This window comes from Globicephala melas, chromosome X (assembly GCF_963455315.2).
Source record: "Globicephala melas chromosome X, mGloMel1.2, whole genome shotgun sequence".
NCBI lineage: Eukaryota > Metazoa > Chordata > Mammalia > Artiodactyla > Delphinidae > Globicephala > Globicephala melas.
The window spans coordinates 2315442-2329739 of NC_083335.1; the positions used below are offsets into that span (position 1 = coordinate 2315442).

The 14298-nt window shown below is 50.6% G+C and overlaps 1 protein-coding gene across 2 annotated transcripts; it reads left to right on the forward strand.

The window, feature by feature from the left end:
• Positions 1–9422: 9422 nt before the first annotated feature.
• Positions 9423–12045, forward strand: LOC115849296 (paraneoplastic antigen-like protein 5). Of its 2 annotated transcripts, XM_060292360.1 has the most exons (2): positions 9423–10968; positions 11806–12045. In XM_060292360.1, the coding sequence occupies exons 1-2, from the start codon at positions 9940–9942 to the stop codon at positions 11974–11976; spliced, it is 1200 nt and encodes a 399-aa protein (XP_060148343.1). In that variant the 5' UTR covers positions 9423–9939; the 3' UTR covers positions 11977–12045. The 2 variants fall into 2 exon arrangements, with proteins under 2 accessions (XP_060148343.1, XP_060148342.1); XM_060292359.1 differs by having other exon boundaries at positions 9423–11945.
• Positions 12046–14298: the final 2253 nt, after the last annotated feature.

The window sequence follows — 14298 nt, forward strand, 5'->3', positions numbered from 1 at the left end:
GTGAGTATGTGTTTGTGTGTGGGTGTGTGCGCGCGCGCGCGCCCGCGTGCTCGGGTAAAGGTGGAGGGGAAAGTCATTTGAGTTAATTTCAAAATGGCAGGTCATACTAAGAAGAGAAGAGAACAGGATTCTTGGATAGGGGGTGCTGCAAGTAGTGACAGCCACTTCCAGAGGAATTTCTGCCAGTCAACAAAGATCTAGGAAGCTGCTGCACCCTGCAGTGTGCTAAGCCCATCGATGCTTTCTTGAAGATTCCTGTTTCGTAAGGAATACAATAATAAACAAGGGTCAACAAACAACACACAAGAATGACAAGAACTGTGAAGAACATCAATTAGGGGGGTGTTTGGGAGTGATGGGTGGGTAATTTCAGTGAGACTATGGTTGATATGAGACTTGGATGACAAGAAGGACTGAGCCGTGTGAAGGTTGTTGATAGGAAGAGCATCCACAGGTAAAAGGAATAGCATGTGCAAATTCCCTGTGGTAGGAACCAACTGGGCATATTCTAGGATCAAAAGGAAAATGCTGGAAAGCAGTAAGCCAAGGGAAAAGGAGCCACACTAGCTGGGCACTGAAATTAAGTCTGAAGGACACGGTCTAACTTTTTTGTTCATTTTTTATTAATATACATTTATTGTTTTATTAGTGATAATGATTATAACCAACTTCTTAAATATTCTTGTAACAATTTTATCTGTTAGATGCTACCAACTTTTTTTCTTATTTACCTTCCACATTTTATTATGAAAACTTTGCAACATACAGATCAATTGAAAGATTTGCACGCATATACCAATCACCAATATTCTACAATTAGCATTATGCTACACCTGCTTGATTGCATGGTCATCCTTATTTAACTGATCCATTTCAAAGTATCAGTAAGTTGCAGACATACAAGCACACTTCACCCCTTAACACTTCAGCACGCATAGCATTACCTAGAGATCAATACCTGTTTACTGGGGGTTTTTTTGTTGTTTTTGGAGGTAAAATTTACATACAGTGAAATGTGCAAGTCTTAAGTGCCCCATGCAGTGACTTTTGACAAATGCATACACCAAGCTCTTGTCAGGATACTGAACATTATCAACACCCCAGAAATCTCCTTTGTGCCCATTCCCAGTCAGCTCCCACCACAATTCCACACAGAGGCAACCGCTGTTCTAAATTTTTTCCATCTTAGATTACTTTCGCCTATTTGAGAACTTCATATGGATGGAATCATATGGTATGTACTATTTTGTGTCTGGTTTCTTTCATTCAGTATGACGATTTTGAGATTTATCTATGTTGTTTAATGTGTTGCTTCTTTCCTTTGATAACTGAATAGTATTCCATTATCTGGATATATTCCAGTTGGTTTTTATTCATTCACCAGTTTATGATCTGGTCTCTTTTCGTTTTGGAGTATTATAAATAAAGCTACTGTGAACATTCGTGTACAAGTTTGTGTAGACATATGCTTTCATTTAGTTGGGTAACTACCTAGAAAGGGAATTGCCACATCACAGTAGAGTTGTTTTATGAGAAACTGCCAGAATGTTCTCCGAAGTGGTTGTACGAGTTATGTTCCCACAGATACGTATGAGAGTTCCTTTTCCTTCCAATCCTCCTCTGTATTTGGGGTTGTAAGCCTTTATTTTTAGCCGTTTAAGTGGGTGTGAAGTGGTAACTCATTGTGATTTTAATTATCATCTCCCTGATGACTAATCATGTTGCGTGTGATGTTTTTATGTGTCTGTTCAAATAGCTTGCCCACATTTATGCGTTATTTGTCTTTTTATTATTTACTTGTAGGTGTATTTTTTTTTAAAAAAGCAGCTCTTTTGAGGTATATTTGACAAACAATAACCTGGACATGTTTAAGCTGTACTATCTGATAAGGTTTGACATATATATATATATATATATATATGTTCATGAAACCACCACCACAATCAAGGCAATTAAAGATATCCATTACTCTCAAAGTTTCCTTGTGTCCTTTTCTCTTATCTTGTCTTCTTCCTCTTGTCCTCAAGCAACCACTGATCTGCTTTCTCTCACTATAGGGTGGTTTGCATTTTCTAGAGTTTTATGTAAATGGAATCGTATAATAAGTGTACTTTTGTATCTGGCTCCTTTCACCCAACAAAATTATTTTGAGATTTATCCATATTGTTGTATGTACCAACAGTTCACTCCTTTCTATTGCTGAATAATATTCCATTGCATTAACGTACCATAGTGGGTTTATTCATTCATTGGTCGATGGACATTTGGGTAGTTTCCAGTTTGGGGCAACCATAAATAAAGCTTCTGTGAACATTTGTGTACAAACCTTTATATGGACATACATTTCCTTCTACCTTGGGTAAATACCAAGGAGTGGTATGGCTAGATAATATAGTAGAGGTATGTTTAACTTTCAAAGAAAACTACGAAATCGTTTTCCAAAATGGTTGTGCCATTTTGCATTCCCACCAACAGTGTAGGAGAGCTCCAGTTGTTCCCTACCCTTGTCAATACTTGGTATAGCCAGTCTTAATTTTAGCCATGCTGATAGGTATGTAGTGTAATCTCATTATGACTTTAATCTGAGCTTCCCTGACTAGTGATATTGATGTCAGCCGTCTGTTACTCTTCTTTGGTGAAGTGTCTACTTAAACCTTTTGCCCATTTTACAGTGTTATTATCAGGTTGTTTGTCTTCTTATTAAGTTGCAAACGCTCTTTATATATTCGGAATACAAGTCTTTTGTCAGGTGTATGCTTTGCAAACATCTTATCCCGGTCTGTAGCTTGTCCTTTGAAGAGCACAAATTCTAAATTTTGATGAAGTTAAATTTATCAATCTGCTCTTTTATGGATTGTGATTTTGGTGTCATATCTAAGACATCTTTGTCTAACCCAAGGTCACAAAGATCTTGTTTTCTTTTAAAAGTTGTATGGTTCTAGGTTTTATATTTACTTAGGTTTCTGATCCATTTTGAGTCAATTTTTGTGTGTTTTGTGAGATATGGGTCAAAGTTCATTTTTGTACATGTGGATATCCAATTATCTCATCATCATTTGTTGAAAAGACTATCTCTACTGTAATTTTTTGCCTATATCAAAGATCAGTTTTCCAGAAATTTGTGGATTCAGGGCTGTCTATACTGTTCTATTGATGTATTTTCTATCTTTATACCAATAACATGAAGCTTTGATTAGTGTTTTGTAATAATCTTTGGAATCAGATAGTGTAAGTTCTATAACTTTGTTCTCAGTGTTGTTTTAACTAGTCTAGGTTTTTTTGCATTCCCAAAAATGGGATTTGGGGATTTTGATCGGTACTGGTTTAAATTCTGTAGATCAATTTGGAGAGAATTGACATCTTTTCACCAATATTGAGTTCTTTGAGCCATAAACTAGGTCTCTCTCCATTTATTTTGGTCTATAGTTTCTCTCACCAATATTTGGTATTTTTCAATGCGCTGTTCTATCATATCTTTTGCCAGATTTGCTCCTAAGTACTGCACATTTTTGATGCTATTGTGAGTGGTATTGTTTTTAAAAATTTTAATTTCTGATTGATCATTGCTAGCATATAGGAATACAATTGATTTTTGTATATTGATCTTATATCCTGCAGCCTGCTAAACTCCCATATTAGTTCTAGCAACTTTTCTATAGATTCCATTGCATTTTCTAAATAGATAATCTTGTCATGTGTGAACAAAGACAGTTTACTTCTTCCTTTCCAGTCTGGATGCTGTTTACTTCTTTTCCTTGCCTAATTTCCCAGGCTTGAACCTCCAACACAGTGTTGAATAGAAAGTGTAAGAGTGGGGCTTCCCTGTCTTCATTCTGATTTTAGGCGGAAAGCACTCAGTCTTTCACCACTAAGGACGATGTTAGCTGTAGGTTTTTTTATAGATGTCAGTTATCAGGTTGAGGAAGTTCCCTTCTATTCCTAGTTTACTGGGAGTTTTTTAATTTTATTTTATCATGACTGGATGTTGGATTCTGTCAAATGTTTTTTCTGCATGTATTGAGAATATTGCTGTAGTCAGAATGTATCCCCCCGCCCCCCCCCCCCCAAAATCATATGCTGAAATCTTAACTCCCAAAGGTGACGGTATTAGGAGGTGGGGCCTTTGGGAAGTATTTAGGTCCCAATGGGATCAATGCCCTTATAAAACAGGCTCCAGAGATGCCTTGCTCCTTTGGCATGTGAGGACCTAGCAAGAAGTTGCTGGCTATTAACTAGGAAGCGAGCCCTCACCAGGGTACAACCATGTTGGCACCTTGATCTTGGACTTCCAGCCTCCAGAACTGTGAGAAATGAATTTCTGTTGTTTATCAGCCACACAGTGTGTGGTATTTTGTTATACCAGCCTGAATAGACTAAGAGATATGTCATATTGTTTTTATTTTTGTTAATCTGCTGAGTTATGTTGATAAAATTTCAAATGTTTAAACTAAACTTGTATTCTTATTATAGACTACTTAGTCATAATATGTTATCATTTTTGTATCTTGTTGAACTCCATTTGCTAAAATTTTGTCTAGAATTTTTGCATGTATGTTCATGAAACACATCAGTCTGTAGTTTTCTTTTATATGATGTCTTTGAATGGTTTTTTGATATAAAGCTAGTGCTGGCCTCATTGAATAAGTTGGAAGTATTCTTTCCTCCTCACGTCTATGGAAGAGTTTGTGTAGTATTGACATTATTTCTTCCTTAAATAATTTGTAGAATTTGATATTCCCGCTTGCATATTTGCTTACATGTGAGGGCAGGCTGCAGAGGATGTCATGCTGGGTGGCTAAAACTTCAGAGACCCAGAGGACACAGTTCAGGGTGACCACAGTGGAGGGAAAGTGAGAAGGAAAACCCTGGACAGGAAAGAACCAGAGGCACGGAACCCAACTTTGGCATATAAACTCTGCTCAAATCTCTGGTGACACTGGGATGTGTATGTACAGGGCAGACTCTAAGAAAATAACTGAGCAGAGATATCAGATGACGTTCAACATGGGAGACAGAGTTTGCAGTCTGAGTTTAGCTAAGTTAACTGGCTGCTAATGCAGCAGCAGCAGCAGCAACAATAACACCTCTTTGGAGAAATACAACAGAAAGCAAGAAGCCAGAGCCACTAGAACACATTATTGACAATGTCCAGGATATGATGCTTAATTACTAGACGAAACAAGAAAATGTGATGACACTCAAGAAAAAACACATTCAAGGGAAACTGACCCTGATATCATAATTCACAGACAATATTTTCCAAGCCGCTATTATTAATATGCTTAAGGGCATAATTATATAATTATATAATTATATTTTTACAGTGCTATATATGCCTCATGAACACATAATATAACAGTATCTAAAACTGGTCTACCGACTGTCTAAGTTTGAGGTAATGCTATTTTCAGTAAATATTTCTAGATATCTGCAGTAACTATAATGGGATATAGAAATATTTATTTTTGTTGGTGATGAAGTAACGTACTGCTAATAGTACTGTGGTTTGCTGTCCACATTCATAATTGAAGGAAATGCTATATTTTAGTTGCTTGAGTAAAAATAAATATGAATTTTCCCCCATCCAAGTTCACAGATTCCTTGAGTTCTTAATGTCAGGTTTAGATCTTAAGGTCACAGATACTATTTTTCCCAGTAAAACCAAAAACCATGTCTGGCATATAATAGGTGCTCAAAAATATTTCTTAAATAAATGAATACATCTGTGTTCCAGTCTGGTGGTTAAGGGATTAAAATTTGTTCCCTAGTCTTTCACATCCATCTTAATAATGAACTGAGGGGCTTCCCTGGTGGTGCAGTGGTTAAGAATCCACCTGCCAATGCAGGGGACACGGGTTCGAGCCCTGGTCAGGGAAGATCCCACATGCCGTGGAGCAACTAAGCCCATGTGCCACAACTACTGAGCCTGTGCTCTGGAGCCCGTGCGCCACAACTACTGAAGCCCTCATGCCTAGAGCCCGTGCTCTGCAACAAGAGAAGCCACCGCAATGAGAAGCCCGCACACCGCAATGAAGAGTAGCCCCCGCTTCCTGCAAAAGCCCGCGCGCAGCAACGAAGACCCAACGCAGCCAAAAATAAATAAATAAATTTATTTAAAAAAATAATGAACTGATATCAAAAGCTACTATTTGATGATTGTTTGCTATGTACTAGGCACTGTTTTATAAATACTATCTCATCTTATTCTTACAATGACCCTGAGGCATGTACTATTATTACTCCCATTCTCTTGTTACAGAAACTGGACCGGGATGGCAGGAGGTCTGCAGGAGACTTTCTGACACCAGCAGGTAACCCCTTTTTCTTGGCATGGAAGGAGAATGATTTAACAGCCTCTCAATAGTACGTTCTAATTAAGTAAGGCATGTTCAGGTCTGTGTTCTCCTTCTCTGATATAGGAAATATCTGGACTTAAAGGTAATCTTTAATTTAACGTTTTTGTCTGCTTTTAATATTTTATTAAAACGTTATCGAAAAGCCTCTTCTTCTGTGTCCCGAATAAAGCAAAAGAAATCTATTCTGTCACCAGATGACCACAACTTCTGGTCCGAAAAGTGACTACAGGCTTCAGAGCCTTGGTACTCCAAGCGTAGTCAGGGACCTGCAGCATGGGAGTCACCTAGCTTTCGAGAAACGCAGAACCTCAGTCCCACCCCAGTCCTCCTGAATCAGAACTTTCATTTTTACCAAGATCTACCAGATTTGCAGACTTCCAGTGCGATAACCTGAGCTCCCCCCACGCCGTTCTCTGGAACAGCCAGTTAAGAGTCCCGCGGGCCCCAGGGAAAATGTTCCAGTCTTCCTTCTGTGGAAGAAATTTTCTTTGGAAAAGGGCGGGAAGCAGTTTGGGTACTAGGTGGGCAGTACTAGGTGGGTAGTACTAGGCTGTGAAGTCAAGGGAATAATGGGAGAATGTAATCCTTTCAAAGTTTTCGGTCTCTTGGTGAATACGAAAATTTTTCCTGCCCTTGCATTTTTCCCGGAAGCAGCTGTATTTCTGCTGTCCGCCTCTAGAAAACAACAATTAAAAAAAAAAAACGATCAGGATTTCATTTAGTAAGCACCCACCGGGCTTTTACTTTTGCACCCGGCCCTGCGCTGACCTCTTGGAATATTCAAATAGGGAGAGCGACTGGTGACTGTCACGCCACAGCTCCCGCTCAATGGGGAACAGACATGCTAAACAAGAGCCAAGATGGCTGCTGGGCCTGGCGTGGCACGTGGTGGGTCTGGCGGTCTCCTTCCAGGGACCGGCCTAGGAATTGCAGGGGACCCTATTGCACACCTAACCCCGCTCACAGTCCAAGGCTGGATCCTGTCCAGCTCTGCAGTTTAAGGTGCCCCGGTTTAATTCGAACTCCGTCCGCGTAGTTGCGCACACTGGCGCAGGGCGGGGCGAGGTCTCCCCCTTCCGAGGGGAAACGGTGGGCGCCACGCTGCTAGGGCGCAGCCGCGAGTGGGCCGTGTGCAGCTCTGCGGGGGCGGGAAGCGGGGGGAGCGGGGGCGGGGGGGCGGGGAGTTTGTAGCCCGACAGCCCCTTTCCACGGGCTCCCGGCCCAGTGTGCACCGCGCGAGCCGTGGTTCCGGACGCGTGGTGGTCGTGGTGCACAGGCGCTTCGGCCTGTAGGCACCTCCAGCAGGTACAGAGAGCCATCCAAACCACGTGAGGTTCCGCACAATGACCCTTGCCATCTCCCTTGGCGTCCCAGGGGTTGGTGGCTACAGGTTTCCCCTGGAAATGGGATCCCACTACACCAGGCATTGGCACCGCATCCATTCCGTGCCATTTCCAGGCACCGCGACCAGCCTAGGAATTGCAGGGGAACCTATTCCACACCTAACCCTGCTCACAGCCATTGCGGTCAGGACTAGTGGCTCTGGGCCTTATCCTAGAGGGAAAGTGGCTTCAGCCCTTCCTCCCCTGGCCTCCACCAACTTCCACTGACCACGTGTATTCCTGCTCTGGAATGAGGGACGTTTGAGGTAGCGGGTGTGTGAGGGGTCGTGGGGACTTAGGGAGGAGGGCTTAGGTGTGGGTGGGGGCAACAGGGGAATGAGGGCGGGAGGCTTGGGGACAGTAGTTGGACTTGAGTGAGGCCAGGGCTTGGGACGGGGATGATGCTTGGGAAGGGGGGGGACATGGCTTGAGTGGGGGCAGGGATTTGGCTTGGGTGGGGGCAGGGCTTTGTTAGGGATCGGACTTGAGTGGGGGATGGGACATGGGAAGGGGTGGGGCTCGGTGGGGGCAGGGATCGGACTTCCATAAGCGTGGGGCTTGGCGTCAGGGGCTGGGCTTAGGTGGGGGTGGCGCTTGGGTGGGGGTGGGACTTGGAGGGGGGACAGGGCTCAAACTTCCGTGAGGGGAGGCTTGGCGTCAGGGGTGGGGCTTAAGTCCTCCGTCGTGCGTCAGTGGGGGCAGAGTTTGAGGGAGGGGGTGGATTGGAGGGCGGGGCAATAATCATACTGTAGGATCCCTCCCCTACTAGCACTGTACACCAGTTGAGAAGTTTCGTTTCTTTTTTTTTTGAATTTTTGAATTTTATTTATTTTTTTACAGCAGGTTCTTATTAGTCATCCATTTTATACACATGAGCGTATACATGTCAATCCCAATGGCCCAGTTCATCACACCACCACCCCCCGCCCCCTGAGCAGTTTCCTGTATCCCTGTACCAGAGTGCCTCTGTAGGCTCAGAATGGGCACAGCCTGAGCAGGGCCGTGTGGGGTGGAACCGTAGCACAGCACCTCTGCCTCGCCTTGGACAGATGCAGTGAGGCAGTACCACCTCCCAGCACCGGGAGCTGCCTCTGGGCAGAGCTAGAGGGCAGGCCTAGTGTTGCGTGTGGGTGGAATCCCCGTATCTGCACTGCCGGTGGGTCCCTAGTCAGCACGGTGAACAGCTGTGACGTAGACCTATGTTGGGAGAGGCTTCTGTAACTTCCTGGCAAAAAGCCGGAGGGGTGGGGTTGCCTGCCAGGGTTTCCAGGGTCTACAGGGTGGGGTCACACCTAGGGTGAGGGTTGTCTGTTTCAGCGGTGTGGCACTGTAGACCCTTTTTGGGTCCCTTTTCTGTCCCTGATTCTGGCTTCCACACAGTTTGAAACGGTAGGCTACTGTTTTTCAGCACGTGATCCTTGCCGCCCACCCCCCATGTCCCCTCCCCTCCAGCGACAACAGGACACTTCTTTGGTTGGAGGCCAGTGACATCCCCTGTTGCTCCTTAACCTTTACCACATAGCACCCCTCTGCGATGGAAACCCATGGTCCCCGCCCTTCTCAGTATCCACGGCAACACTGCAGCTTGTCACACGTTCTCCACACCCACCAGTTTCATTGCCTTGTGCAGAGAGAGCTCCAACCATCTTTCTCATTTGTCAGACATTCTCTGAGAAAGGAGGGAACTCACATCTCCGTCCTCCAACCTTTGCCCCAGAGAAGTGGATACCGGGTGCCCTGGGCCTGAACAGCCCTGAGGCAGGGAGTGGGACAGCCTGCTGTCCTCTCCCGTTTGGCGGGCTTTGTCAGGCCCCTCCTCCTGACGCTGACCTTTTCACCACAGGCACCTGCAGTACACACAGAGGAGTCCTTGGACTTTGAGGAGGAGTGCACGGCAAGCCGAGGTCAGCAGGGAGGGGAGCTTGGCCTAAAGACACCTCTCCAGCAAATGACTGGGGAAGCTCTGAAAAGCAGGGCCTGGATCTCTGTGACCAGAAGTGGGGGTAGTGCGTGGACTTTTAGTCGGGGTGGGAGGGTGCGCGTGAATGATGCTCTCACCCCATTTGCATTATAGGCTGTGCAAACCCGGAACGATTCTGCCTCCATACTCGGCGTTGACTCAGAATTCCCTGAGTCCCGGTCCAACTCTGTGAGCTGACTACTGCCCCTAGTGTTAGATCAGTCCATAGACAGTGGGAGCAATGCCTGTGAATCTGTTGGAGGATTGGTGCAAGGGCATGGACCTGGACCCCAGGAAGGCCCTGCTGATCGTGGGCGTCCCTGTGGAGTGTAGTGAAGAGGAAATTAAAGAGACCCTGAGGGCGGGCTTACAGCCCCTGTGTGCCTACAGGGTGCTGGGCAGAATGTTCAGAAGGGAAGACAGCTCTAAGGCAGTTCTCATTGGATTGGCCGCCCAGGTCAATTATGCTACGGTGCCGAGTCAGATCCCAGGAAAGGGAGGTACCTGGGAAGTGGTGGTGAAGCCCCGTAACCCAGATGATGAACTTATCAACAGACTGAACCACTTCCTGAAAGCTGAGGGCCGGAGAATGGTAGATGTGGTCAAAACCCTGGGGTATATCACTCGCCCTGAGGAGGGACAGCCAAAAGGCTTGGCCCAAGTCAGGCCGCCAGACCCGCAGCCTCTGCAAGAAAGCATGTGGTACCGAAAACTGAAGGTGTTTTCGGGAAGCACTTCCCCAGGCCCGGGCGAAGAGAACTTTGAAGCCTGGCTGGAGCAGGTGACGCAGATGATGCAGATGTGGCGGGTGTGTGAGGTAGAGAAGCAGCGGCGTTTGCTGGAGAGCTTGCGCGGCCCCGCCCTGTCCATCGTGCGGATGCTCCGGGCCAACAGTGGCTCCATGACCGTGGCACAGTGCCTGGACGCCCTGAAGCAGATCTTCGGGAATAAAGACAACTATAGAACCGCACGTTTTCAGTTGCTCCAGACCTTGCAGAAGCCCGGAGGGAAAGTCTCTGCCTTCTTGCTGCGGCTAGAGCCCGTGCTGCAGAACGCTGTGCGGCACAGCCCCTTGCCAGTGAGAAGCGCAGACATGATTCGCCTGAAATACACCCTAGCCCAGGCCCACGTGAGCACCGGCCTCCGGGACAAGCTCATGGTCTTGGATCAGCGAGGCTGTGCGCCCCCCTTCCTGGAGTTGATGCAGCTCGTTCGAGACGTGGAGGAGTGGCAGACCGCCGCGGCAGTGACCAGGGAGAAGCAGAGGCAGGTAGGAGGGGGCCACAGGGCCTCTGGCACCCAGGTAGTGGCAGAAACCAGTGTCCCGGTCCGTCCGGTCATGGTGCGGGCAGGGCAGTTCCATGACAGCAGCACTCAGACCGTCCAGGAAGGGGCTACCCTGTCACTGAAGCGCAAGCAGGTGCCACGCTGCTGCGAGACTGGGGAGGAAGGCCACAGCCAGGCCGCGTGTCCTAGGGCCGAGGACCAGTCCCCGGCAAAGCAGGCGCCTCAGCCTGCAGCAGAAGAGTCGGGAAACGAGATGCGGGCTGGGGCCGGGAGCCACCCCAGGCCCCAGGAAGCGTAGGCTCAAGGTATCCAGGCACCCCCTCCCCTAGCAGGCAACACAGATATTTCAACGAGGGGAAGGGGCAGCCCACAGAAACAGTGGGGGCCTTGACTGGGGCACAGGGGCAGGGCAGCCAGGCCGAGGCCCCGCCCCAGCCCCCGCAGCGTCCACCAGCTGTTAGGGACTCCACCAAGCAAGCCGAAATCAGCTCAGGGAGGCACCGGCGGCACAAGCGGGAAGCCGCCATACGCAGCACGAGGCGTACCCGAGCCTCAGACACAGACCCCAGCACAGCAGAGGCTGACAAAGGTATAGTCGGGGGCTCTGGCGTCAGTCCTGTCTTCTGGCCACCCTCAAACGCCCACCCTGGGGGCTCTGAGCTAAGGGTGTTGATGGGTCCCCAGGCCACGCGGGGCCTAGAGGCGCCTCCCCCGGGGCCGCCCCTGCCAGAAGGAGCCGGCCTGGCGAGGAAGGGCTGTGGGGCAGAGAGGAGATGCCCCGGAGGGACACCGCAGGGTCCAACTTCACGATCATCTACAGCGCTCGAGGGGAGCCCCGGGAAGGCAGCACCCTGGAGCCTCTGCGCAGGTGAGGGCAGGAGCAAGTCTCCTGCCCCTGCAGCCTGAAAGGGCAGTAGGGGCAAGGACAGCAGACACTGAGGAGACGATCCCACGCGAGAGCGTCAGGTCAGCTTGGCAGGCAGGGCGCTGAGTCCCTGGTTGCCCAGTACCCCACAACTGGCTTTGGTGTGAGTGGGGGTGCAGGGAAGCGTTTGTTCCAAAGGAGGAGGAGGAGGGAGGAGGAGGAGACGGAGGTGGGAGACTCGGAGAAGAGGGGAGGGGGAGGGGCGGGAGGGGGAGGGCGTCCGGGCAGGGTCCAAGAGAATTAGTTGGCGGGAGGAAGGAGTGTTTAGTTCTCCCTAGGTTTGTGCATGGCCACTGGAGACGTGGGACTGGCCTGGAGAACCACAGCTCACAGCTGCCAATGCCAAGGCCAGCCCCAAAGCCTGCCACTTGGGAGCAGCCCTGAGTGGCCAGCCCCGGCCTGGGTGAGGGGCACCTGCAGATGGCTGCCACCCACACTGGCCTGGGAGTCGTTAGGGGCCACTCCAGGTGCCTGGGCCTCCCTCCTGAGAGGGGACCCCTATTCATCATCCCCTGGGGCAGGTTGCTCCCTGTACTGGCAAGCCCAAATGTGTCCCTGTAGGCCCCAGAGGGACCCAGGTGTCAAGGAACCCCCCAGCCCCCGCTCCCCTCCCCCCAACACACACACCCTAGCCATCGTGCCCCCGCAGAGCCCTGAGGTGCGCCACGTGCCAGCCAAGGCTCTGGTCTCTGTGGGCCAGTGTCGTGAGCTCAACGTGTGCTTTCTGGGCATAGATTCAGGCCCAGCGCTGCCTGTTGTTGTGGAAATGTGCATGTGTTATCCTCTGAGCAGTTCCCCCAACCCCTGCGCGGCGTGGAGACCCCGAGCCCAGTCCCAGGAGCCGGCGGGAAGGACGGGATGGACGAGGTCACAGCCAGCGCCCACCCCAGGACCTGGGAGCCCACCTGCGACCTTCAGAAGGAAGACCTTGACCGGGGCTGCAGGAGGTCTGCGGGAGGCCCCCCAGGGCTTGTGTTCTGCTGGGTCACCCCGTTGTTCCTCGGGACTCCACGTCCCCGGCTTGGTGGCGTGCGCCCTGCTGTGGGACTGTCCTGTGCCCACCGTAGGGCAGGGCCAGGCCCCGGGCATGTGGGCCAGAAATGGAGGGTCTGCCCTGGGGGGAGCGGGCATGGCCGGCGCCCATCTTCCTGGCGAGAGGCCACCCGCGGGGCCCTCAGGAAGGGAGACTGTGGGGAGATGGAGGGCCGCCGGGTGGGGTGTAGCGGAGGCACCTTTTTGAGGACCCTGGGTGGGGCCGGGACCCGTGAGCTCCGGTGGCCGTTAGAAGTTCCTCTGTGTGTTGTTATGCCCTGTGTTCAATGGTTTCAGTCAATGTTTCTGTTTAATAAATTTCTCTGAACGTTTCTTCTGAGTTTGGCCTCTGCTGTGGGCAATGGCGTGAAGGGGCTGCTGTGGTGGGGTCAGGGTTGGGGGCAGCAGCAGTGGCCTGGCACCCCGAGTCGGCACGGAGGTACGGTCCGGGCAGGGTCCAAGAGGGTCCATGTGGTCTCCTCGGCTGGATGGAGCAGGGCGGCAGGGCCTTGTGGGCACGGGCCATGGCTGGTTGGGTCCCCGGGAAACTCAGGGGGTCCCCGGGAACCAGTGGGTTCGGTGTCAGGGGGAGGGGGAGGGACGGCAGGCAGGACCGGAAGCTCCAGGATCCCTGGCAGCTCTGTGGGGGCTCGGGGCACCCAGAGAGTTCAGAGACGTCACGTGTGCCCTCCCAAGGACCAGCCGGCCACAGAAGGGTCCGGGCGTGAGGTCAGAGGCCCCTGCCAGGAACGCAGTGCAGGATTCCGGGGTGGGGGTTATTTGCCCACCTGCCTGAGATCCGTCTACCCCTGCCGTCCCGCAGCGGCCCGCCCTGGTCTAGGCGCTGAGGGACGTTTGGGGACCTGGGGCTATGGGGTGGCCGAGGGAAGGAGGGCCGCCCAGCAGGAGTTGCAGAGCCCTCAGGCCCTGGGTGGGGGCACAGAAAGGCAGGGAGAGCTGTCCTCCACTTTAAGTCCCGGGCGGGGCGGCCCCCCGAGGGGCAGGGGCGCCCCCTCCCTGTCCCACTCCCTGCATCACTCCTGTGTCCTGGGAGCAGGCAGGAGGCGGGGGGGGGGGGTTGGGGTCCTGTGAGTGGGAGGCTGTAGATGGGGCCCCGGGATGACCCCTTCCTGCCCAGAGGCTGGCTCTGTACCCCCCGGGTCCCTCTGTGCCACCTGAAGAGGGCATCGGCCAGGCTGGAAGGCACTGCTGATCCGGGAGACCCCTCCCAGAGGGCCGCAGCCTGGGGGGCAGTTCTCGGTGGCGGCTGTCATCGGGTTAGGAGCCAGGAACCGTCTTCCTCGACATCCCTCACCCCCGCCACCCCCCCCCCCCGCCCGGGTCCTGCCTTCTCAC

Coding starts and splice junctions, on each gene's coding strand:
- LOC115849296 (XM_060292359.1), top strand. CDS start 9,940: ATGCCTGTGAATCTGTTGGAGGATTGGTGCAAGGGCATGGACCTGGAC.